Source organism: Telmatherina bonti (assembly GCF_933228915.1).
Source record: "Telmatherina bonti genome assembly, chromosome: 1".
Taxonomy (NCBI): Eukaryota; Metazoa; Chordata; class Actinopteri; order Atheriniformes; family Telmatherinidae; genus Telmatherina; species Telmatherina bonti.
The window spans coordinates 27,108,952-27,133,297 of record NC_136619.1 but is presented as its reverse complement, the minus strand read 5'-3'; the positions used below and the strand labels follow the sequence as shown (position 1 = coordinate 27,133,297).

The following is a 24,346-nucleotide window of genomic DNA, read 5'->3' as shown; positions in this document are numbered from 1 at the left end:
CTTGGCCTAACTTGAATATAATGACCCCCATTTAAGCAGGCAAGCATTGATCAGTGCAATGAGAACTGAATTGTAATATATTTCAGAATGTAAAATATATTTTTCTTAAAATGAATGCTCTCAAATTCTGTTTGTGTTTACTTGAGACATTTTTTGCACAAGACGAGGTTTTTAATAATGCAGTCAATCCCAATATGGATTGACAATTCAAATTCAGAAGAAGTGTTTTTGTTGGGGGGCTGTGTTGCTCCATCCTAAATATCCCCAAAAAATGTAGTCAAAAAATGTGATTTTGACAGTGCGCTTTCAACTGTTTTCATACTGGAATGTCCCTCAGCTCCCAAACGTCTGAATGTTAGAAGTAATTTAGTCTGATAATGTTTTTGTGTAAACTAAACTGTATGTGCCTTTAAAAAAAAAAAAAAAAAAAAAAATATATATATATATATATATATATATATATATATATATATACTGTTGAACATTTTTTTATATCATATTTGTGCCAAACAAATTTATCCAAGTATTTTATGACCAAAAACTTGTTTCATCAATGAAGTAGTGTTTCTTTCCCCTCACCTTCTAAATCCATTTACAGCTTTGAGCCAATCATTTGTCAGTGTTTCTCTCCTGGTTGCAATTTACATTACAGCACGGTAATATTGGTAACAACACAGCCAGACAAGCTCAGATTTCCTCAGATTACTCCTTTGTCAGATCTGGAACATTTGCAAGTCTGTTTTACAGAGCCAGACTGCACAAATAGTACAAATAGTACAGTGTTTGTGGAGTTTGATAAAAAGGATTACCACTTAACTGATGCAACTGTTGTTCAGACTGTTGATAGTTTACATATTAATTAGAGTCACAACCATGCAGTCAAATTAGTTAAAACCATGAATATTTATGAGTTCCACTGAATTGTCATGTTCTCTATCTTCTACATCAGTGATTAAATATATTCATCTTTCTACTGATCAGCTTGTATTTTGAGAACAAGTTAGCTGATTCAGGTTACTTAAATATTTGAGATGAAAAAAGTTGTGCTCTAGTGATTTGCACTTTTCCGTGTGCACAGATTACATTGAATCATACTATTAGATTTCTGTCATGTAATATCTGTGTTCAGCTCTACAATTACTTAATTTATTATAAAAAAGTGTAGAAACTAGTCCTATAACAGTACAATGACTTGTTATAATGAGGAAATTTATAATTACTTTATCTAGCAAGATAACATTGAATGAAACTAAATATGATTTTATTTTTTGTTATGTCAACCTAGACATTAAGGAGTGAATCAGATAAAAAAATATTTTATAGGGATAAACAAAACTTTCAATTCATCTTTAGAATATGAATAAGATGTTTGTTAAAAGCAGAATTTAGATTTGTATGTTTTGTTATAATAATCAAGATTTGTATGTTTTGTTATAATAATCATTTGCAGAACTGATGACCTTAAGTCAAAGTTAAAAGCTTAGAGAAAGAGTTCAGGTAAAGCAGTTTAATAGCTAAATTCATACATCCTGTTTCCTAAATTGTGGAAGAAGGGAGCTTCACTCTCTGATAAATGGCGTTCCAATGAATAAAAAGCGTAAATTGATATGTTTCTCCACCAGAGGGAACTACACTGCCATGCTGGTAAGTCGCAAACACAGATGTCAAAAGCAAAGAAGAGCGATTTCCGGGAACAGCATCCTGTAAATGGACATGGGAGGATGGTCAGTCAGTTCAAAGCTAGGCTAGCATAAACATTGCATTTATTGAAGTAGCCCGTTCGCCGATTGATGCAATGAATTAGGACGTGAAAGGGACGTTTTGTTTTTTTTAAATTCCTCGGTACGTAAAATATTTTCTCAGAACTTTTAAACATAATTTTCTTTTCCTGACGGCATATAATAACTGTGATTGTAACACTTGGCTAACTTAGCTAAATGTTTACATTGTTGTTTTAGCCAAGCGCTAGTCAAAGCTAACTTTAGCAGTTGACTAAATGACTAAAGTTGTTCATGCCTTGCTTCGTGACATTGACTTGCTGTCGTTTATTCATATGTCATGTTTTTCCGCTACTCATCACGCAGATAGTTAATACGCACTTATTGTCACGTCAGGTTTATCAGAAAACGTCGCTCTTCAGTTTGCTGCTGTCTGAAATGCTCATTAATCACAAGCTTTTCCTTGTAGGGGCTGGTTAGATATTGGGGTATCAGTCATGTATGCCTCGGGGAGATACAGCTCTCGAGGCCCCGCTCTAATCCCCCGGATGAAAACCAAGCACCGAATATACTACATCATCCTCTTCTCGGTGGTGCTGCTCGGGCTCATTGCAACAGGGATGTTTCAGTTTTGGCCCCACTCTATTGAATCCACAGCTGACTGGACCCTTGATAAACGCAGTGTCCACGACGCACCTCTCATCCGGCTGCCTGCATCCAGTCCCATACCTGAGAGGGGGGACCTCAGTTGTCGAATGCACACCTGTTTTGATGTGTATAGATGTGGCTATAATCCTAAGAACAGGATCAAGGTAATATGCATTTATACAAACATCAACAAGTTTTAGTATTTTTTTTTTCTGATACTGATTCTGATTCTTTATGGAAATTATTGCTTTTGTAGGTCTACATCTGCCCTCTGCAGAGATTTGTTGATGATTTGGGAGTTCCAATCAGCAGCACAGGACTGTCAAGAGAATACAATGACCTGCTCAGTGCCATCTCCGACAGTGACTTTTACACTGACGATGTCACCAGGGCCTGTCTTTTTATCCCATCTATTGACGTGCTGAATCAGAACTCCCTACGTATCAGAGAGACGGCCCAAGCCTTGGCAATGCTACCCAGGTAAATAAAATCCAAATTAATTCATTTTAAGCATCTAATTTAACTTACTGTCATAGCATAGTAAGTTGCTCTGTAACTTCTCCTATTAAACATCTTAATTCTTGGCTCGTGGGAAAGCCATCAATTCTTGTACAGCTTGAGATTTGACTGCTGTAACGCTCCGATATTCTGGTGCTTCAGCTTGTACAAAATTCAGCTGAAGGGCTTTTAATAAACACGACCAGACAAGAACACATCATACCCCTCCTAGTCTTTGTCTCCACATGCTTCCAGTCAAATTAAGGATAGATTTTAAACTTGTAATGTTGCTGTTTTATCTCTTAATGGACTAACACTATCCTGCATGTCTAATCTTTTAACTGTGTATGGGCATGGCAGGTCTATAAGGTTGTTCCACCAGCTTTTATTGAATCCACCAGGTCTGGATGTAAACAATGGAATGGTTGGTGCTCTGAGGCTTAACATAAAACCTTTATTCTCAGTTTATTTTCATACTTAGTAAAGTGGTTTTATTTTATTGTGTTGACTGTTTAATATTTGTTTTGGATTTTATTCTTAATTTATATTCTGCTTTTTTTCTTTTTTTTTGTACTTGCTGCTATGTGGTTAGCTTGAACGTTTTATTTTTTTGTAAAGCTCTTTGGTTTCCCAAAGAGGGTATACAAGTAAAAGTTAATTATTTTCACCTATTCAGTTTTCTCATAGTGGTAGTTGAAATGTTTTTCTAACTGTATTGACCTAATCCCGTGGAAATAAACTTGTTATATTGACAGTATAATCAACAATAAGTTTTAGTTGGATATTGTGAGTTTTATGTGTTCTAAAACAACCTTAAGTACACTAGCCATATACACTTACTCTTCACTAAGATGTTTGGTCATAGACAATGTTGCAAGTTGACTACACAGTGTAAAGTAATCTTGGATTGCGGGTGCAGCAAAATGTGGGTGTTTGAGTGTAAATAAATTAAACTAAATAGGTCCCGTAGGACCAACAACACATGCCTCAGCAGTCTATTAGAGGGGATTTTTATACTGATTAATAATATTAAGAATCCAGTTGCTTGTTTTGGATGGGTTTGTTTCCCTCTTGTGTTGATTTGGTTAATTGTTTCTGTTATAAGATCTGGCAACGGTGGCTCCATCAGCAGAATCTGTGATGAATAGGAGACAGAGAGTAAATACAAAGACACTTTGTGGCAAGGGAGAAACATAAGTACTCGTTGTGTAATGTGTGGAAAGATTTCGAAATGGTTCAAATATTACGGAGGTGCAGGAAGATTTATCGTGGGTGGAACTCATTAATTGTCTAATGCTGTATTAGTCTAACATACAAAGAGGATTGAATGGAATATCTTGCATGCAACTCATGTAAAACATAATTGGAGTAATGTCTAATTTAGAATAGTGACAATAGACCTAATATTGTTTTGCATGTACACAGTCGGTGTTAACTTTGTCTGCCAGTGCTTTTTATATTGGTATTCATTATTGTATGTTATGGAGGTTGAATTTTTTTTTTTTTTTTTTTTTTAACACCTAATATATTTTTAAAAAATCTGAAATGAAGGTTAAGTTCTATATATGCATGAACTGTAAGAAGAATTTTAATCTAAAAATTTCACATTTCTAAATGGCATTATTTCATATTATTGTTCTTTATTAGCAGTAAATATACAAGTCATGGCCTGAAGTTCCATTATTCATTTAGTTTCTATTTCTTTGAATGATAAGATAACAATTTGTTTCAACATTAACCTTAATTTCTGTTTTGGTAGATGGGACAAGGGGATGAATCACTTACTTTTCAACATGTTACCTGGAGGCCCTCCTGACTATAACACTGCATTGGATGTGCCAAGGGACAGGTAACTACAAAACATCATTCCCTCTCAAGGGTCTTGAATGCTATCCTTCTTAGTATATAAACTTTATCATCAAAAGAATTATATATGGAGAACTAATACTCATTATAATTCCAATATGTACTGCTGGAAATGTGTGATCAGATAAATTTACAAATGTAAACCAAGACTCCTGATTTTATTCAAAACACAGAAAAGGACATAGTTGATATTCTATGTTTAAATTCCCCATATTCTTGTCTAAAACGTATGTATACAAACAAAAATATGATGAACAAGTCTTTTTTTTTTTTTTTTTTTTCTACATTCTGGTTCTAAGAAAATACATTGAGAGAATACATTTATGAGAGAGGCTTGTCTTAGCACCAGTCCTACAATTATTAACTTAATTATTTACTAAAGATTTACTTCCAGTTTAACCGGAGATACATATTTTTCTAAATATGGTTAAATCGTTCTATATACCTGAAGAACCCACATTTTCAAGACATCTGGTGGGGCAAAGTAATTGTTGAGAATAGAAGTGGTTGGGTATATGAACATGCAGACTTGAGTCCTTGAACACTATCTCTAGCTTTAAAGAATTTTCTGCGCTTATCCAGCTGGACTTCATTTGGCACAGAGTCTCATTAGAACCAGGTGTCTGTGGTGATATGTTTCTACTTTATATTCACCTTGCCTGAAGATAGAATATAATGCCAAATGCATTTCATCACCCTTTGCAGTAACTTCAGATGAGCCCACAAAGCTTTATTTGATTTTACTTTATGCTTTACATCAGTATTGTTACCAGACATGTTAACACTAAGAAAAGGATGTTTTTGTATAATTGAGTTTTAATTTAAAAGTTTTTTTTTCTTTAAAATGTTTTTAATTGAGTTTCTTGCCAACCGCGTTCTGTGGAAGAATTCTCACAATCCATGTATTTGTTTCAGAGCACTTTTGGCTGGAGGTGGTTTCTCTACATGGACCTACAGACAAGGTTATGATGTTAGCATCCCAGTTTACAGCCCCCTTTCTGCAGATGTTGAGCTGCCAGAGAGACAGCCAGGGTGAGCAGATGACAAACAGAAACTTGCATCTTTAGTGTTAAATCATGGCCAGATAGCTTCTCTGCTAGTCGTGTTTATTGCATGTGATTCATTTGTAAATATAAAAATAATTATAGTTTATTGGTCCGCTGAGGCCAGTTTTGATAAAGAGTTATTCATTGTTAGTAATATAACATATAACATATAACTTTATATACAGTTGTACACCTTCTGTTCCCATTTATCCAGGCCGCGTAGCTACTTTATTCTGTCCTCTCAAACCGCCATTCACCGAGAGTACCGCGCTGAACTGGAGCGTTTGAAAGAAGAAAATGGAGAAGCTTTACTCCTCCTGGACAAGTGTAGTAACCTTTCGCAAGGTGTTGCTTCTGCACGGAAACGGTGCTACAAGGGTCAGGTGTATGACTATCCACAGATCCTTCAGGTGGGAGGACATCTGAGTAATAACAAAGTATTACTTGTACAATCCTTCTTACATGCCCTTACCTAAATAAGAAATTCTCATAGCAGACCACTTTTTTTTTTTTTTTTAATAGATTTAATTATCAGTGTGCCAGGTTTTGTTTTATACGCCTCTTTGAGAGCAGAGAATATTGAAGGATTAGAAAAAAATACCTAGAAATTAAAACTGGTCTTTATCTTTTTTGTTTTATGGTCAAAATGCAATTAAAGCTCCTAAAGTGAAACTTTTTCTCCAGTCAGTATCACATATTCTATACAAAATGTTTCCCCAGGAATCTTCATTCTGTGTGGTCTTGAGAGGGGCACGTTTGGGTCAGGCTGCTCTCAGTGATGTGCTGCAAGCTGGCTGTGTACCTGTTATACTGGCTGACTCCTACATTCTGCCATTCTCTGAAGTACTTGACTGGAAAAGGTAAGCCTGAGTCTTTGAATTGAGGGGGAATAAAATCCAGTAAGTGTTTTGTCTTTTTTTTTTTTTTTATTGTTACATAAATAATTTGATGTCTTTGTTCCTGCACAGGGCATCCGTGGTTATTCCAGAGGAGAAATTGTCAGAGATGTACACCATCCTGAAGAGCATTCCTCAAAGACAAGTTGAAGAAATGCAGAGACAGGTAACGGTCACAACATTATCAGTAAACTCACATGACAATGCAACTTTTAGTGCTGGGGTTAACATGGTAGTCACTGGTGCTGACACTAAATTTGGAGCTCCAACCAACCAAACAATTGTCTACCACTACATATTTTATATGACGTGCAAGAGACCGAACTTTGGATAACAACCTCCAAGTTTATAACTTTACTTCCACCTTTGCTCAGTCTGGAGTTTTAAAGACTCATACAAGATTCAGCTATGTTTATTTTAGCTTAAGTGAAATGCATGAAAGACGGCCTATGCTCTTTCCATTTGATATCTGTGTTGAGACACAATAAACAGAAGTAAAAGCAGCCACGAGAGTGCTGCACGAGTTCAGCTGCTCTTCATTCGCTTGTATCAACTCAAATCCATTTACCAATTAAACTGGCAAAACACATTTTCGGCCAAAGGCTCAGAGATGAGCTTGTATTACACCAGACAAGTTGACATCTATGGCTTGCTCATGAGGTTGCAGTTTGTTGGGAGTTTACCATTATGGACAGCTTACCGCTACCATGCTCGTATAGATCTGATATTATTGATTGGCTGTAGTACTTTTACTGCCTGCTCTCATGGATTACAGATGGATTGGTTGCAAGACAATTTATATTTAAAGCATATTACTAGAGACATAATGGATTTTAAATTAAAGCTGTTGACCTTTGTGTAGGATGTCATTGGGTTTTTTTTTGGTGCTATCTTTTCAGTCAGTGTACTATATGTTGTTACATTTTTGTTCAAATTGAATTGTATTTACTCTGTAATTTAGTTACACTTTCATTTACTCTTTTCTTAAACCGAGCATTTATTTTATACAAAAAATAAACTATCCATAACTGGAAGGATTATAATACTTTTTGCCTGAATATCTAACATTTAGACAACATTATTAAAAGTTAAAATGTTAAAAAGAAATGTAATTATCCAGCTTTTGCCATTTTATTCATGTCTGTTTGAAGATTTATTAGCTCAAAATACAAAGAACTTTCCTTGTTGCTTTTTTGAGGGAAAAATCACATAAATAAGAAGAAACACAGCGCTATAACAGGGTTTTTTTTTGTCTAAGGACCATAACAGTAATGGTTTAATACCAAAATCAGAGGGCGAAATTAGTGTTTTGGTGAGCAATGCATTTCTTTAGCTTGCCAGCAGATGGCTAAGCAGCCCTTTCTTTCATTTTATTTGCTCCCATGAAGTCTTAACAGATGCTTACAAATGGAGGAGCAGGAAAATCCGGTGCATACTTACCTCAAACAAGATGTCATAATGAACAAGTTGTGACTTTTCTGTCTATGTTAAAGTTTTGTGAACAAATTTTTAGTTCATCTGTGTAAAAGTAATTATTTTAAGAAAATGTATAATTTAGAGTAATGGAGTATGTGGTTGATTTCAGTTGGGAAAATAAAAAATCTGACTTAAGTTAAGAAAGTTTACTTGATTTTTTGACAGAAGAATAGGAATATCCTAGAATCTGTGTTTATTGTTATTTGTGGCTACATCACAGCACTTTGAGTTGAACTGCCGTTTCAATTCAGACTGCATGGCAAAGCTATTTGTATATTTTAAAAAGCAGCTCTTATAAAACCTGATCAGATTTCAGGTGCACAGTGGAATATCCAACATTATTTCTCAGTTGTTGGTCAGAGATCAGATCTCATTTTAAAATTTGACATGATGTTATGGCATGCTCTGGACTCTGCACCAGACAGCTGTGGAATACACAAAGTGCTGAAGTAGGACCACAACTGACCTCCATAAGCTTTATGTAGGTCATTCTTTAAATTTCTTGAAAATAGAACACGCGTGTTGCTGATATTTTTGATAAATTATCACAGCAAAATAAAATCAGCTAATTAATAAGATGGAAAATGGGATTGATTGTCTAAGATTGGACCCTGCATGATATTCCATCAGCCTTTCTTTAGCCCAGATTACCCATTAGATGCAGCTCTTCATTAAAACAAAAAACAAACAGTTGGTCAGGAAAGTAACAACTGCTTCTTCTGAATTTTACCAATATGCACATGTAAGGTTTTTATACTGTTATGTCCTCGATGTTTTTCCTGTCCTCCATCCTTACTGTCACAGTTGCTTAAGTTATTAGACTATCACAACCAATAAATAAATAAAAGAATAGATCTCATACTTGGTTGTGTAAAGACTGAACAGAAAGGAAAGCAGTGCCACCCCTTAGTGTTCATTTGTTTAAAAGCAAACAAACAAAACAAAAACCAAAACAGCAAAATAAATATACAAAATAAATCAGTAACTATGGAAAACTGAGGGCTCACTACTGGGGCTGTTTAATCCCATCTGAACCTCTCTCCTGCAGTAGTGGTGTTTAACTGGGCTCTTTAAAGCACAAAGTCTTGTTAGTTTTTATTTTAGCCATTCTAAAGAGAGCTGATTTACACCAGGTAATTAGCAAGGTATGTGTCGATGTGCACATACAAATTCTTGTAGATGTGTGTCTTTGTGTGTGTGTGTGGAAATGTTTTGATCACAGTTAAAAGTAAAGTGCTAATAAATCTTGAGTAAAGACATAATTCCCAGCGACAAACTTGCATGACTGAAACAGACATGCTGTTTTTGATTATGCCAAAAGCACTAATGATTGGCTGGTTTTGGCCACAGCTGCATTGGTTGCCCTTTGTGGTCCATAGGTCTAACCATATGTTTGACACTTGACAACTTTTACTTGGTTAAACAAAGTGATGCAGTTTTTAGCTTACTAAACACTTTCTCTTCATCACTTTGTGCTTTCATGTTGTAATTAACAGTGGAGTTGGTGCTGCTGGGAAGCTTAAAGGAAATTTTAAGATAAATTAATTTTAAGAGAGTTCACATTACAAATGACTGTTGTTTGACGTGAATGATCTTAATTATTTAAATTGCATCTATTTTTCAATTAAATGAATTTTGGTTATTTCGAGGCTTGAAGTGCTAGCTGTTGGCCCTTTGTTACAAATTCTTCTTTAGCCGTGGAACAACATGGTATGGACTAGATGCAGTGGTTGCATGATGAAGTGACAGTTTCTTTTCTCTCTCGCAATGATGTCTGTTCTTCTCTGCCCATAAAAATTCCTGCAAGTGAGGGTGGAGGGTGGATTGTGGCCATATACACCCCCGGGGCAAGCACAGCTTTCTTTCTGCCTCCTCCTGGTCGGAAAAGAAACTTTCATCACCAGTTGATTTATAGACCCCTGAGATTAGACAGTCTTTTTAAATTCTCTTCAGCTCTGCTGTAAAAATAAATGCTGTTTTTTTTGTACATCTTGGGGATGTGGAGAATATCAGGATTTTACAGTTATGACGTCACATTTGTTATCTATCTTCGACAATAGCTAAGTCAATGATAAAAAATAATAAAGAACAAAAACATAAGTTTAAAAAGCAGTAACATGTCAGAAGCTTAATGAAACACTAAAACATTCAGATTCTGTTTATTAGTGTGTGTGCTTGGCTTGAAGGTTTTTGTAGCAGCTGGGAATGTCTGGATTATTTGTTCCTCTTTTGGAAGTCTTACTATACCAGTAGAGTTTAGATTAAACAGTCCGTAGGTGTTTATCTAAAAGGAATAAATAAACCATCTGTGACTGAAATGTCAATCACTTGACAAACCTGGAAGGTTTGTGTGTGTGAATGATTATGTGTCCAATTGTTTTACTTGTTGTTTTAATGGATGTAAAGCATTTTGTGCTACTTTATGTTTGAAAGGTGCCATACAAATAAATTTTGATTTGATGTAATTGTTGAAGGCATCTTAAAATTCATGTGATGCATTTTGCTTAGTCAGTTAAAGAAAAGCGGTGGGGGGACTTAAAAGTTGCACCTAAACACCAAAAATCACAAATACACAGACCACCTCACTTATTTATGAGCACAATTGATCTATGTTGGTGCCATTGCCCCAGACATGAGCACTGCTAGTCCCTGGTTTCCTGGTGCCCCAGTCCCCATTTGATATTTTCCTGAAGAGAGCCTAAATTTAAAAAAAAAAAAAAATCTATAGGTCTTTGCTGACTTTCTTAAATTTGTAGCTTCTAGAAATCTTGCATAAAGTTTATATTGTATAATGGTACAGTTGTAATTGTCAGATTAGTACAATATTGCATATTTGTACAAATATGCCATCCTTCATTATGTTTCTAAATTTGATACTGTAGAATGTATTGTGTTAACTTTATGTTGCTTTATTTTCTTTCTTTGGATAAAGATTTAATTGTCATGCTTCTTTTGTCTTTAGGCACACTGGTTCTGGGATGCCTATTTCAGCTCCATGAAGGCTATTGGTTTGACAACACTCCAGATCATCAATGACCGAATCTACCCATATGCTGCACGCACTTACGAGCAGTGGAACAATCCTCCTGTGGTTGTATGTACCTTTCCATATCTTGTTAGAATTTGTTGGATTTTGTTATAACATAGTCTCTCTCTCTCTCTCTCTCTCTCTCTCTCTCTCTCTCTCTCTCTCTCTCTCTCTCTCTCTCTCTCTCTCTCTCCCCATCTATACACACACACATATATATATATATATATATATATATATACATTTTTTCATAGAGCCTTTATGGCAGACATCTGAAAAACACTGTTCCAAATTAAGCTTTTGTTAGAATTTGTTGGATTTTGTTATAACATAGTCTCTCTCTCTCTCTCTCTCTCTCTCTCTCTCTCTCTCTCTCTCTCTCTCTCTCTCTCCTCCCTCTCTCCCCATCTATACACACACATATATATATATATATATATATATATATATATATATATATATACATTTTTTCATAGAGCCTTTATGGCAGACATCTGAAAAACACTGTTCCAAATTAAGCTTTTGTCATGCAGGAGCTTTCTGCGCCTCATAGGCTTCTCCACTCTCCTGAGCCTTGTAAATCAAAGCCTCTGGAATAGGGTGATGGTAGAAGCTGTCCCTCTTCCTGAAGCACCACACATGGAGCACCTCACAGTTGGGTATACACCCATGCAGCTCTGAAGCAGCAAGGTTGTGTCAGCAGTTCTGCTTGAAGATTTTCTCTGCTGTGGTGAATAAGAAGTTCCTCTAGGTCTTAGTCATTGTGTTTGCAGAGAGTATTCTGGATGTGAAGAGCTGTTTCAGTGTGTGTATGTGTGTGTTTGTGCGCTCAGCATTGCTCTAGTTGTGGGAGTTTGTTGCTGCAGACATGTTGGCTAGGCGAACGTCTCCCAGGAGTTGTTAATCAGCTTGGTTTGATCTAGAGGCTCCTCCAAGCTGTCTGTGGGATAGAGGCTTGCGCATGTCAGCGTGTGTGTAGATGCATAATGCCTTTTGAATGTGATGTCTACAAGTATAGTAATGTTTGATTAGAGAAGTGACGGTAACAGTGAGGGCACATGTTTGTAATCGAACAGGCTGTACTGTCCTTTGTAGTTGTTTTTCTTTCTTTTTTTTTTTTTTTTTAAAATTTTTTTGGCATCTGTTAAAGCAACTTTTTCCTCTTGACCATGTCAGACGGTTTGTCTAAGCAGGTAGCTTATAATCAGCACTTACACTTGACTTTGACCACCAAAATTATATAACCGACCATTTGAGTTCCGGTCCAATCTGTCAGCATTACCCCTGTGCAAAAGTTTGTCCAGATTCAGAAGAGGTTAATGTGTCAGGGTATGGACCTTTGGCCATTCCTGCCTGAGATGGAAGACAAAGTGGTTTCTCGATGGATGGTGAGAAGAACTTGCACACAGCACTAAATAAATCAAGCAGACATTTTTCTGCCTCTCCTCCTAAAGTCTCAAGGGTGGTAATTGAAAGCACATTGCCCAGAACTGCGAGTGCTTTTGGAGGGAGGAGGTCTCAGAACAGGGCACAGGCTATTTTTTGTTTGAAATTGGGGGGGGCTTTTAAACTTGCCACATTTTTGTTTTTTGGTTTTTTTTTTTTGTTTTTTTTTTTTTTTTTACTTTTTCTGCAATGGTTACAACTTCGCAGTGTCGTTGAAAAGTTTTAGTTTATGGGCTCAGTATAAAGTCATAAAGCTTTTGCAGCTGTAAATGAATGTTTGCAAATAATTTGCAAAGAGTTTATATTTGTAAATCAGTTTTGTCGTCCTGCGAAAAAAATTAAATGAAATCTGCTCGGACAATTTGAGTTTTTAAATGTGCAGAAAGGGATCTGCGTGGTTATTTAAAAAATTATTTGTGGGGGAAAAAAAAGAATTTCTTTTACAAAAATCCTGTCGACGGATGCAAAGCACAAAGCTCAATGCAAGACTAAAGTTGTGGTTGCAAATTTTGTCGCTGTCTTCATTCTTCTATCTGATTGGATAGGGACTAATTAAACTGTCCAATCAGAGAGCAGATAGCCATTAGTCCACAAGTAATTGTTAATCATGTTTTTTCTTGTTAAGCGTCAGATTTTTAATTTTTAATTAATAAGCATAAAATCACAAGAGTTTAAGATTTTTAAGCTTCTCACGTTGTTGGAAGCTTCCAATTTAATTGAATATTTATTGTCATCTTTAATATTGTTGTCCTTTTTCTCTATGGTAATGGGTTCCTCAGATAGTCAATCCGTGCGTTTACACAGGAATTTTAATTCCTGTTTAATTCCAAATAAAAGTTAATTCCGGTTTAAACTGATGAAAAACAACCAGGTAAACACTTAATTCCTAATGCAAATTTTTATTCAGAATTAAACTTAATTCCGATGTTAGTGGCTGGTTTATTCGCATTCGAATTCCGATCTATTTAATTCCTTTGTCATGTAAACCTTGATTTCACTCCAAGTTAATTCAGGTCGTTCTGCACTTGTTGCCTTGTCCTGTCCTGCTTTGTTTTGCCTCCCGTATTCGGTGGTGTATCCTTCTTCTTCTCAGTTACATCAATGAAGTGAAGTAGTATGCTCGTGTTGAGCTGGTACTTCAAAATTATAATTAAAATAGCGGCGAAACTGGTACTTTTTATGTAGTTTTTACAAGTTACGATTGAAAAGACGAGAAGCAGGGAGCCAACTTTGTTTATTTCCATACATCACGTGCACCCTCCATCCAATCAGAACCCTTCCCAACCTGCCGCTCTAAAGAGGAATTAAGTGAGGACATATTTCAAGTAAACGTTCATTTGGAATTATTAACTTCATGTAAACTCGTAGCAGAATACGTTAATTGCGAATTATTTAATTCTGAATTATTAATTCCGAATTAAAAAACACCATGTAACCGTACCCATTGTCGCCCAAGAGTGGCGACAAATTAGGAATAAATAAATTAATACACAATAGAGCAACTTTTATGTGCCATTTTTCATCAACTCATTGAAGTTGTGTACTCATTTGAGTGCATACATAGTAACATTTACTGCATGTTGAATGAAGTATCTGTGCTTGTTGAGAGTTTATATGCTGTTCAAAGTTTTTCTTTTCAGATAAACAAGAGAGACTAATTCAGACATTTAGAATATTAGATTTATCATTTGCCCTTTTCTTCTTAAGCTCAGTGCACTTCAAGGTTTCTAAAATAAGTGAATAACTACTTTGGTTCAAATAACCAAATGAAATTTCTCTTTTTAGTGCTGTAAAACAGACCAACTCTTCAGATCTGTTGGTGACATATTGAGCTGTGGCTTTCTTTTCATCTCATTTATTCATTTTGACAAATGACTTAAGTGGTCTCAGCGTGTTTTTATGCATCTGTGCTGTGTATATGTGTTACTTTAATGATTTCCCCCTCTTTTTTTTTGTATGACAATGTGACAACGACCACAGGGAAGTTTCCACTTGCCAGTAAAGTGAATTTTTATTGGTGGTGGAGTGACTGATGTTGTGTAAAAAGCAGTGGCTGTGTCTCTGTTGACAGACTTGTGTTGATGCTCTGGAAGGAGCCACATAATCACTCTGTGGCCACCTGGGACCAGAAGAGAAACAGAGTTTATATGTACTTCAAGAAGCCCACAGATATCTTGTTTTGATGTGTTCGTTTAGCCCTACTCCAAGAGCAGACCCTGATGCTCTCTCAGTTGCCAGTAATGTAAGAGGAACGTGTTGGTTGTATTTTGATTTCTCTTGAAACGGTAATCTTGGTAAGTGAACGTATTATCGGCATAGTCACTTGTTGCAGCTTGTGGTCCTGTTATTTTCACCCAAATGGCCGTTTTGCAAGCTTTAAAGTGTAAGATTAGAAGACACACACATCAGAAAACTACCCTGCGGTGTCCTTGATTTTTACAGTGTCATTTGATCTGTCTTGGAGTCAATTCAACTTCAAGGTTTTGCAGGCTACATTTTAAAAAGTAGCTATGAAAGAAAAGCCAAGCTCCACATTAATGTTGGTGCCTAGTAAACTACTTTTTGCATGTTCTTCTGTTACCCCCCCCCTTCCCCATCTCAGTTCCACAGTTTTTATTTTCTCCTGATTTCCACAAGACTTTCATTTGTCATAATAACATCACAAGAGCAGCAGGCATGAGCAGATAGCTGACCTGTCTTGTTTTCAACCTCCATCCTACACAAGACCAGCTGGGAGTGAATAAAATAGTTGATTGAATTAAAAATGGCTCATATTGTTCTTTGTTTTCTGTCTCATGCAGAAGTGGTCCAGTGTCAACAGTCCTCTTTTCCTGCCACTTATCCCACCAAGGGCTCCAGGATTCACAGCAGTGGTGCTGACCTACGATCGCGTTGAAAGTCTTTTCAGGGTCATCACAGAAATCTCCAAAGTGCCAAGTTTGGCTAAGCTTTTGGTGGTTTGGAATAACCAGAACAAGAGTCCGCCAGAGGGTGAGTATATCCAAGTCCCGTCAAAAATAAGTTGGGCTACAAAACTTTCTAGAAGGTGAAGCTTCATAACCAGTCATTGAAAAGATTTATTTGGTCAGACTAAACAAGAAAGAAAAGATGTAGTCTAATAAAAGAAAATAAATACTCTACCTTACAGATGACAAGTGCTAGGTTAAAAATGTAACAACGTATAGTTGCCAGCACCCTTTGTGTTTTTGCCACTGTTTTTATTAAGAGCAGTAATTCTGTACAACAATAGAGCTACAACACACTGGCTCTGATCCACACAGAAAATGAGCTGTAGTTTAGTTCTCACATTGCCCTCCAGCAGGGAACAGAGTCAAATGGACAGTTTTAAGAAGAAACCTGACATCTACAAAAGAAACAATTAATTTAATTTAAAATCAATTTATACATCTTTGGTAATTCCAGAAGGTCCATAAAAAATCCAGACAATCCTTTGTGACATGGACATTTATTAAATGGTGTTTGAACGTAGTTTTTCACATGCCACAACAATTAATAGTTAATATTTTGACCCACGCCAAGCTGCAGCTGGTATTTTCAAATTGATATAATAGCCCATAATTCCCATCACTTGTATTTTCTCCTTCCAGCCTTGGAACTGGAAGAAGGAATGGCAACAGCATGGGACGATTGAAAGAAGAAACTCTTGGCATTTAACGTTGCAGTTTTTTCCTGACAATAGCTTTTGAAAGGAGACCTCAGACGTGGTTAGGAAGACCTGGTTCTCTTAAAAGCTGCCAAGCCCCAGTCACTCCATAAGTGAGGGGGGTACAGTCTGTGTGATCAGTCTGTGTTACAGTCCGTGCCGTGGACACTGCCCAAGATCTTTGAAACAGCCCCCTGAAAAAACACTTTGGTGATCGTTGTGTGCTTAGATTTGCACATAGTTGAGGTTAGTGTAACATTATGAGTCAGTGAGTAAAGTTTAACTTCCAGAACGTTGTTTTCCATTCACAGAGGGGATTTCAGAATTTCATGATCCCTTAGACAATACCATATTTATAGTGCATCAGAACACTTGCAACACATGTTATATGCATGTTTCTCTGATGTGATGCCTCCACCATATTTTGCATTTCAGGCTTCCCCAAGGTCAACTTACTGTCAAACTGGACAACGACAACAATCTTTCTGATTTCACATGCTTTTAACCAGCTAATGTTTTGCTGAGGAGAATTAGTAAAACTATTTCCATGTCATTTTCGGTGAGCCAGTTAATTAAAGAAACTGTTTGAGCTTGGGGACTTTTGTGTGTAAACCTATATTTTTCCTTTTCCTTCTTCCTGTCAGAGTCTCTGTGGCCAAAGGTTGGTGTTCCTCTCAAAGTGGTGCGTACCAAAGAGAACAAACTGAGCAACCGCTTTTTCCCTTACGATGAGATTGAAACTGAGGCGGTGCTAGCAATCGATGATGACATCATCATGCTGACATCTGATGAGCTGCAGTTTGGCTATGAGGTAAGAAATGTGCTCCACTCTAAAAGGGGGGAGGGAATAGCCTTCATCATACTTCCCCATGTCACCACTGATGCCATATTTCGCTCTAAACCTCTTTAAGTTGATCCCAGAGTTAAAAGTCAGTCAGATAGATTACAGTCTCATTATTTGGCGATTTGACTGCTTGCTGAATGTGTTTGATGTGGGAGAAATGATGACAGGTCTGCAGCTCTTGCTCTCCATGTCAATATACCTGCCCTCCCTTTTTTTTTCACAACAAGCTCACCTGAATCCATTTAGAGCCTATTTAATAAAATTGTGCTTATTTTGAGGATAATTACATGGAATTACAGGGAGAATATGGAAGTTTTCTGATTGGTGACTACTCTTCCTGTGTCCAACAAAAGGATCAGACCAGCTCCTGGTATAAACCTTGTTGAAATATTTAGCCAGTCTAAAAGTCTTTCTGCCTAAAAGTTTTTTTTTTTTCTGCGTATGCTTTACAGGCATTTGACTTTTAGTTGTGATTTTTGCCCCAAAAGAAAAAAGACTAAAATGTTCCTTCTGACTTCTCAGACTCAATCTAAATCATTTATATCTTAATGTAAGTGGTTCACTTGAGCTAAATGTGTCAAAACAATCTGTCTCCTGTCTCGCTGTTTTGTGCAGGTGTGGAGGGAGTTCCCTGACAGACTGGTGGGCTACCCAGGACGGCTGCACCTCTGGGACCATGAAATGGGGAAGTGGAAGTATGAATCAGAGTGGACAAATGAGGTTTCCATGGTTCTGACAGGAGCCGCCTTCTACCACAAGGTAAAGACCTGCTGAAATTATGAAAATATTAGTTCCTTTAATGCCTCCTCTGCCTTTTCTACGCTAGTTTTGATGAGTCTTATCAAGGATGTGTCCAAGTAATTTTGAAAAGGATGTTGATCATTAAGTTTAAAACAGATTTAACATTTTTCATCTTAACTTCCTGTAAAACTTCTGTATTGATCATTGTGAATTCGTTTCTATTTCAGTACTTCAACTATTTGTACACATACAAGATGCCAGGGGACATAAAGAACTGGGTGGATGCTCATATGAACTGTGAAGATATTGCAATGAACTTCCTGGTGGCAAACATCACAGGAAAAGCCCCAATAAAGGTAACATTCGTAATTCTGACTACTCTTAATTTTTTTTTTTAGGATTGGAGGGAGAGGCAGAGTAGCATCTCTGGGTCTAATCAGCTATCACCCTTCAACATCACCGCCTCTCCCCCTCCTCATCACACTACCCAGGTGCAGGGGCCCTGGGCTTAAGCCTGACCCTAACCTTCCTTATCTTAGTGTCACTCACTGGCACTCCCCCCTCTGAGTATGTTTTGCTAAGCTCACCAGGGTTAAGCATACTCTTCTGTCAAATCACAGTTTCCATACTTCCCTACACCTGCACCAATGAACCTTCTCTCAGGGGGCAGTCATTCTTTTCGACTGTGCCTCCTATCTTTACCATGTTTCCGTTTTTTTCCTCACATTAATACTTGCACATGTAGCGTTGCTACTTGGTCCAGTGTTGTCCAGTCTTATTTCATCATACTTGACAGTCTTGGCTTCTGTTTGACCAGGTGAGAATGGAGGTGAGCAGACATTCCTGATGTGACTTTGCTTTCTTTCTGTTTAGGTGACCCCAAGGAAGAAGTTCAAGTGCCCTGAATGCACTGCCATTGATGGACTCTCCCTCGATCAGACGCACATGGTGGAGAGGTACGGCTGTTTGTTTTAGATAACTTTCTTGAAGTAGACACAATGCAATCAGTTTTTTTGTTTATTTTGTGTAATGTACATGTGTCTGTAAGCATGTCTGAGTCTGCAGACATGTTTGCCATGAGTGTGTTACCCCCCCTCAATCTGCCTGGATTTGATATTGTATAAAATGCTAAAACATTTCTTCATCTTATTAAATGTAAAAGTATTTGCTCTCTTTTTAATCTGTAAAACAGAATTTTGGCTAAACAATTGAGAGAATATCCCCGCTATTATTACAAATAATTTACTGTAATTATAGATTTGTTTCTTTTTAATGAATTGAATTTGTTTATATTTCCTCCCTACTTATGTTTAGTTTTTATGTCAGAGACTTTATATGCTTCATTTGCTCTTGTGCAGAAATATTCGGAGTTATTCTTCTACAGCTTTTCATTCTTAGTCCTGAAAATGAAAAGCTGTAGATCAGGGGCGAAATGTTGGTTCTACATTCAATTAAATAGAAATAAAACACAAGATTTAGAAACATAGAAACCTGATTTAGAGAAGTTTGAGACCTTACAATGATTAAGTTATACTTGCATAATTTATAGACATTTCTTTTCAGAAGCTGCTTAATAAGTTTTTCTTTTTGTCAAAGTAAATATTCTCTCATCCTCCACAGATCTGAGTGCATCAATAAATTTGCATCAGTCTTTGGAACAATGCCTCTGAAGGTAGTGGAGCACCGTGCAGACCCCGTGCTCTATAAAGACGACTTTCCAGAGAAACTCAAGAGCTTTCCCAACATTGGCAGCCTCTGACCTGCACCAGTTATTCAGAGTTCACACCCTCAACACTTTAAGGCATATTATCAAAATTGTTTTTGACAGGATGTCAGTATTAAAATGTATTGTTGACATTGTCATCCTTTTTTTTTCTTTTGTCTTTCCGAAAAAATGCAGAATGGTTTGAGATTGTTAAAATCTCTCACTGTTACTGTTTTACGGCTGAACACTTGAGACTTCAGCTGCTCTGAAATCTGCAAATCGGATGTGTATATATTTGTACTTTGCAGCCGTGCTGTATGATAGTCATAATTTATGATCCTCCGAAAAAGGTCCTTTTTTTTTTCTCAAAAGCAGAGATAAACTTGTTTCTTATCAGGTATATTATATTAAAAAAAAAAAAAAGTAATAAATAAATGTCATGTCTATGTAGGCTTTATTTATGGATTGATGACACACAGATGTTGTACAGTGAATGTTTCATAATGTATTCTGTATTGCACATCAGATTGGACTTTTAGACAACTGGTAAAATAAATTTAATTCAAGTAACTGCTGATCTTGAAAAAAAATCATTTAGAGCTACTGGAAATTTTAAAATGTTTTCATTTTTAATATACTGATTTTTATTGGAGCGTCTATTGTCTTTTCATTTTTTTTGAGCACTCGGCATGTCTGTTATCATTTGTTTGCCTTACATTTCACCACACACTTAATCATTTAAAATTCATGTAAACAGTTTTTTTTTTTTGTTTGTTTGTTTTTTTATTTTTGGTGTTTCCTTACATTGTGCTTTTTGTCACTAGTCATCTCACCTCCAGTGTATAGACAAACACATACAACTATGCAGTGTTAAAGATATGACTGCCTTGTGTTTTTATTGTCCTTTTTCTATTGTTTTAATGTCATAAAATAGTTTTTTTATGTAAGCATATGCATCTAGTTGTATCTTTGCATTTATAAATCATATTAAAGACTGCAGTAACGTGTCTGAGCTTATTTTTCTGTCCTAGCACAAGCAAGTGGACGAAGACGATGATGTAAGACATTTTCCTTTCTCATGTCTGCCTTTAGTTTAATGTGTGACCGTCCAGCGCAGGACCATCCGTGACATGGCCGGTCCACTGTTCCCTGCAGGCTGTCACCTGTTGTTAATATACACTGCCTAATCCACCCTGTTCAATGTCAGCAGTTCAAAAGGGTGCAGTCCGTATTTTTGTCAGCTTCAATTAGACTGATACTCTGGTGGGTTGCAAGATCTCATTTCAGTGCTTGTGTCCCTTCAAAGGGACAGAAATGCATGGGTATTTCAGAATGAGGCTCTGGGGATGACAATATTTTGGATAAATGCTTTAAAGTAACACGATTGTGCAAATTTGTGTCTTTTTCTTAATCTTGGACAACTTCTCTAGGAGTAGTGGCCAATTGATGTCTAACTTTAAAGGTTTATGTTGAACAAGGAGTGGGTTTTTTTTTTTTTTTAATACAAATGAAAAAAAGAAAAGTGGCCTTTTTTTTTTTCCTCTTTAGCAGTTATTAGCAAGTAGGTTTTAGTTGACTGAAGGCCTGAAGGAACAACCATCGCAGTAACTTGGCAGTAAATTGTGTCATGTACAGTCTTGGACACATTCCCCTTTTCATCTTTGGCCTGCTATAATCTCCCTTTTGCAGAAATAAGGTGCCCCTTCTCTCTTTAAAATTAAGCATCTCTCATCTCACCATCCAAATGGTTTATGAGTTGAGTGTCTGGATGAAAACTGCTCTTATGATCAGAAAGAAGGGGCCCCTTATCCTTGCAAACTGAGGCGAAAAGGCCCAGGTTGTTTGCAGCTCCCACTACTACGTGCATTTTGTAACAAACTCCTTTTAAACCCAAGTGCAATAACTTATTGAACTTTAATCACACAACAACACAAGCATGAGCAGATATACACTCTTAATTAAAAAAGGCAGCTCAAAGCCAGCCAAACACAAGGAAAAACTTTAAAAGAATATCAAGAGAAAGTAAACATGTTCAAACACATCACTGGAAATACAATTATACATTAGCAAATTTAAGAAAGTAATACACTCAGATATTTGATAAACTGTCTCAAAACTGAGCGTCGAATTAGTACCATTTCTGAGACCTCCAACACTTCATTCTACATGCACACAACAGCATATGGTACATAATTATATATTTACTCTTATACTGATTGTTTGACTTCAGTAGTATTAGAGAATGGGGGAAAGTAGACAATGATGTTGTTCAAGGTTGGAGTGATACCGCATACTGGTGGCAGAAGAGTTTTTGCTCTTTCTTTTTTTCCCCTACAGTTTGCTTGCATTTTCAGTCCTAAAAATGAGTGCATCCATGGCTTCCAGAGGTCGAAGACATCACCAGAGATGTTTTAGAGAAATGAACCTTAAATATATAAAATGATATTAGAACAGAGAGTTTGTATTCTGTAAACCTGAGCAACTCAGTGCCAGTTTGCCTGCGCACTCTGTTCACACAGACTTCATGAAACCAAGTAAAAGACAGACGGTCCATCCTGACACACAATACTGCAGTCCACAGCTTCCACATGGCTCAATGTTAATTAAAAAGCCTTCCTGGGTTGGCTGTGCGGCTGTGCCTCGGACCTCGGAGCTGCAGCTTTGGCCTAGTGGACATAGTGGAAGTGAGCAAAGGGAGAACAGTGCAATGTGTGTAATAGGGGGTTGAATCTTTGAAAGCAGAGCCATGACAGCTGAGGGGGAAGCATATGTGAGGCATGTTTGTTTTGCATTTACCCCCTGAGCGCAGCTGTGTGCACTGTCCTTTTCCCAGAACACTGGAACACAGCAGACGCCCTCACAGCTCACCCTCCGTCCAATTCTTCAGCCAGAGCACAGGGGAGCTCATGCTCACACTTGAAAAGATACTCTAAAATTTGTCTTTGCATTTGAATAGAAGGTTGGGTGTAATCTGGAGGACTTTGGGGTGATCTGCTCTGCTGACAGATTCCTGCCTTCTGTTTTTTTCAACCAGCTCTGAAGGACAGTGAGTGTGGTTCAGTTTAGGGAATTAGCAATGGTTGCTGTGCCTCAAGGTGTATGGCGAGGTATCAGGTTCGCTTTCTGAGAAAATATAACCCCGTCTTTTGCTTGGGGCCAAAAATATGTTTTACAAAAGAAGAAATAAAACAAAAACAGAAATAAAACATGTACCAAATTGTATCTTCTTTGCTATTTATGTTGTAGGAGGATACAGTTACCAGGAGGTGAAAAAAAAACCAAAAAAAAAACCCAAACTATATATATATATATGTACTTTTCCTCAACTTTCCACTTAAACTTTTTTCCCCAACAGAACACAGGTATAAGGAGGAAACAAGTAAACAGTCAGGGAAAGCTAACCACACTAAAGATGGGGTACCATAACTGCGTTGTTTAGCTTATTATTTTGCTCACAAAGAAGAATGAAACTGAAATCAGGCCAAAAAACACAAGTATGCCAAGCCTGGGGTTTGTTAATTTGACCCATGTCTCTGTGTTGACACTCCGGGACAAATAGAAATATTCCAACCTGTTTCCGAAAAAAAATGTTTAAATTATTTTTAACCATTTTACTGGGAACTTCTACTGTTTGTCAAGATTACTGGTATACTGTATTGTATGGACAGCATTTTAAATATGCAGACAGCAATTTTATATTATTATCAGAATATTTCATTAACAAGCAATGCAACAACTTAAAGGGTGGAATAATAATAAAAAGAAATCTTCATGTACCTTTGACAGAATGAATGACAGTTTTACTGAATCAGAAGGGGCACATTTTTTCAGATATTTTTCTCAGTGGTGGTGACAACAGAACTGTCTGAAAAAATATGAAATCCATCTATGAAAAATCATAAAAACCTTAGTTTAGAGCTTAGAGTTAGCAATATTTACTGTGTAATCATAAGTTCATGTGGCTGCTTGAAGAGCAGCAATATGAAGAAACTCAGTAAGAGAAGCCTAAAAAGTGGTGTTTTCTACCAGAACACTGTGATGCACACTGAGTTGATATGTCCTCCTTTTTAAGCCACAGTCTTTCAGTGATGTTTTATGGTCAGGAGAAACCAAAGCTGAGCCCTTAGAGTCAGTCAAATGGTTTGGTCAAGTGAGTCTTGATCTAAGTCCCAATGAAACCAGTGGGAGAAAACTAAAATCTAACTTTAAAAAATGATTAGGTATGTCACCTGGACACACAGCAGTGGCAGAGGTACAAGAAGCTTCAAGATGGGAGATTTAGAGACAGATATTGTGTCCAGCTTTCTGAAACCACATGTCATTTCCTTATTATTACAATTGCACAACATTTTATGAAAATATTCCTAATGAACAAGTTTGGCCTACTTGTATTTACTTAAGAAGAAAATCTAAATTTTGTGCTTGTAGTTCCTTGACTATGATTCAGACCAGCACTGTATGCTGGGTATAGTTTCTCATTCTTTTCAGGAGCACTTTAAAAGGAGGAGTCACTGCACTAGAATACCTAATCCCAGATTTTCTACATGGTGCATATTCAATTCATTATATAAATGAAACCATCAGTGTTGTGGAACAAGCTTTAACACTTTGATTCCCCAGCAGTACCCCAAGATTACATAATAACTAATGTTGCAAAGTCCTAAAGTAATTTACTTGTTTTTGGGTGGAGCAAGAATTTCAATATTTTGAGGATGGAGATGAAAACAGCGGAGGTTACAGCAGAAATCTGGCCAATTGTTACGTTAATGA

At 36.8% G+C, this 24,346-nt stretch overlaps 1 protein-coding gene across 1 annotated transcript; it reads left to right on the top strand.

The window, feature by feature from the left end:
- The first annotated feature begins 1,719 nt into the window (after window positions 1–1,719).
- Window positions 1,720–20,665, top strand: ext2 (exostosin glycosyltransferase 2). The gene is made up of 15 exons (XM_079242734.1): window positions 1,720–1,842; window positions 2,188–2,530; window positions 2,623–2,846; window positions 4,624–4,713; window positions 5,646–5,762; window positions 5,991–6,186; window positions 6,497–6,636; window positions 6,745–6,838; window positions 11,111–11,242; window positions 15,424–15,613; window positions 16,931–17,097; window positions 17,746–17,889; window positions 18,099–18,227; window positions 18,745–18,827; window positions 19,492–20,665. Exons 2-15 carry the CDS (start codon window positions 2,216–2,218, stop codon window positions 19,628–19,630), a joined length of 2,160 nt encoding a protein of 719 aa, XP_079098860.1. The 5' UTR covers window positions 1,720–1,842; window positions 2,188–2,215; the 3' UTR covers window positions 19,631–20,665.
- The last annotated feature ends 3,681 nt before the right edge of the window (window positions 20,666–24,346 follow it).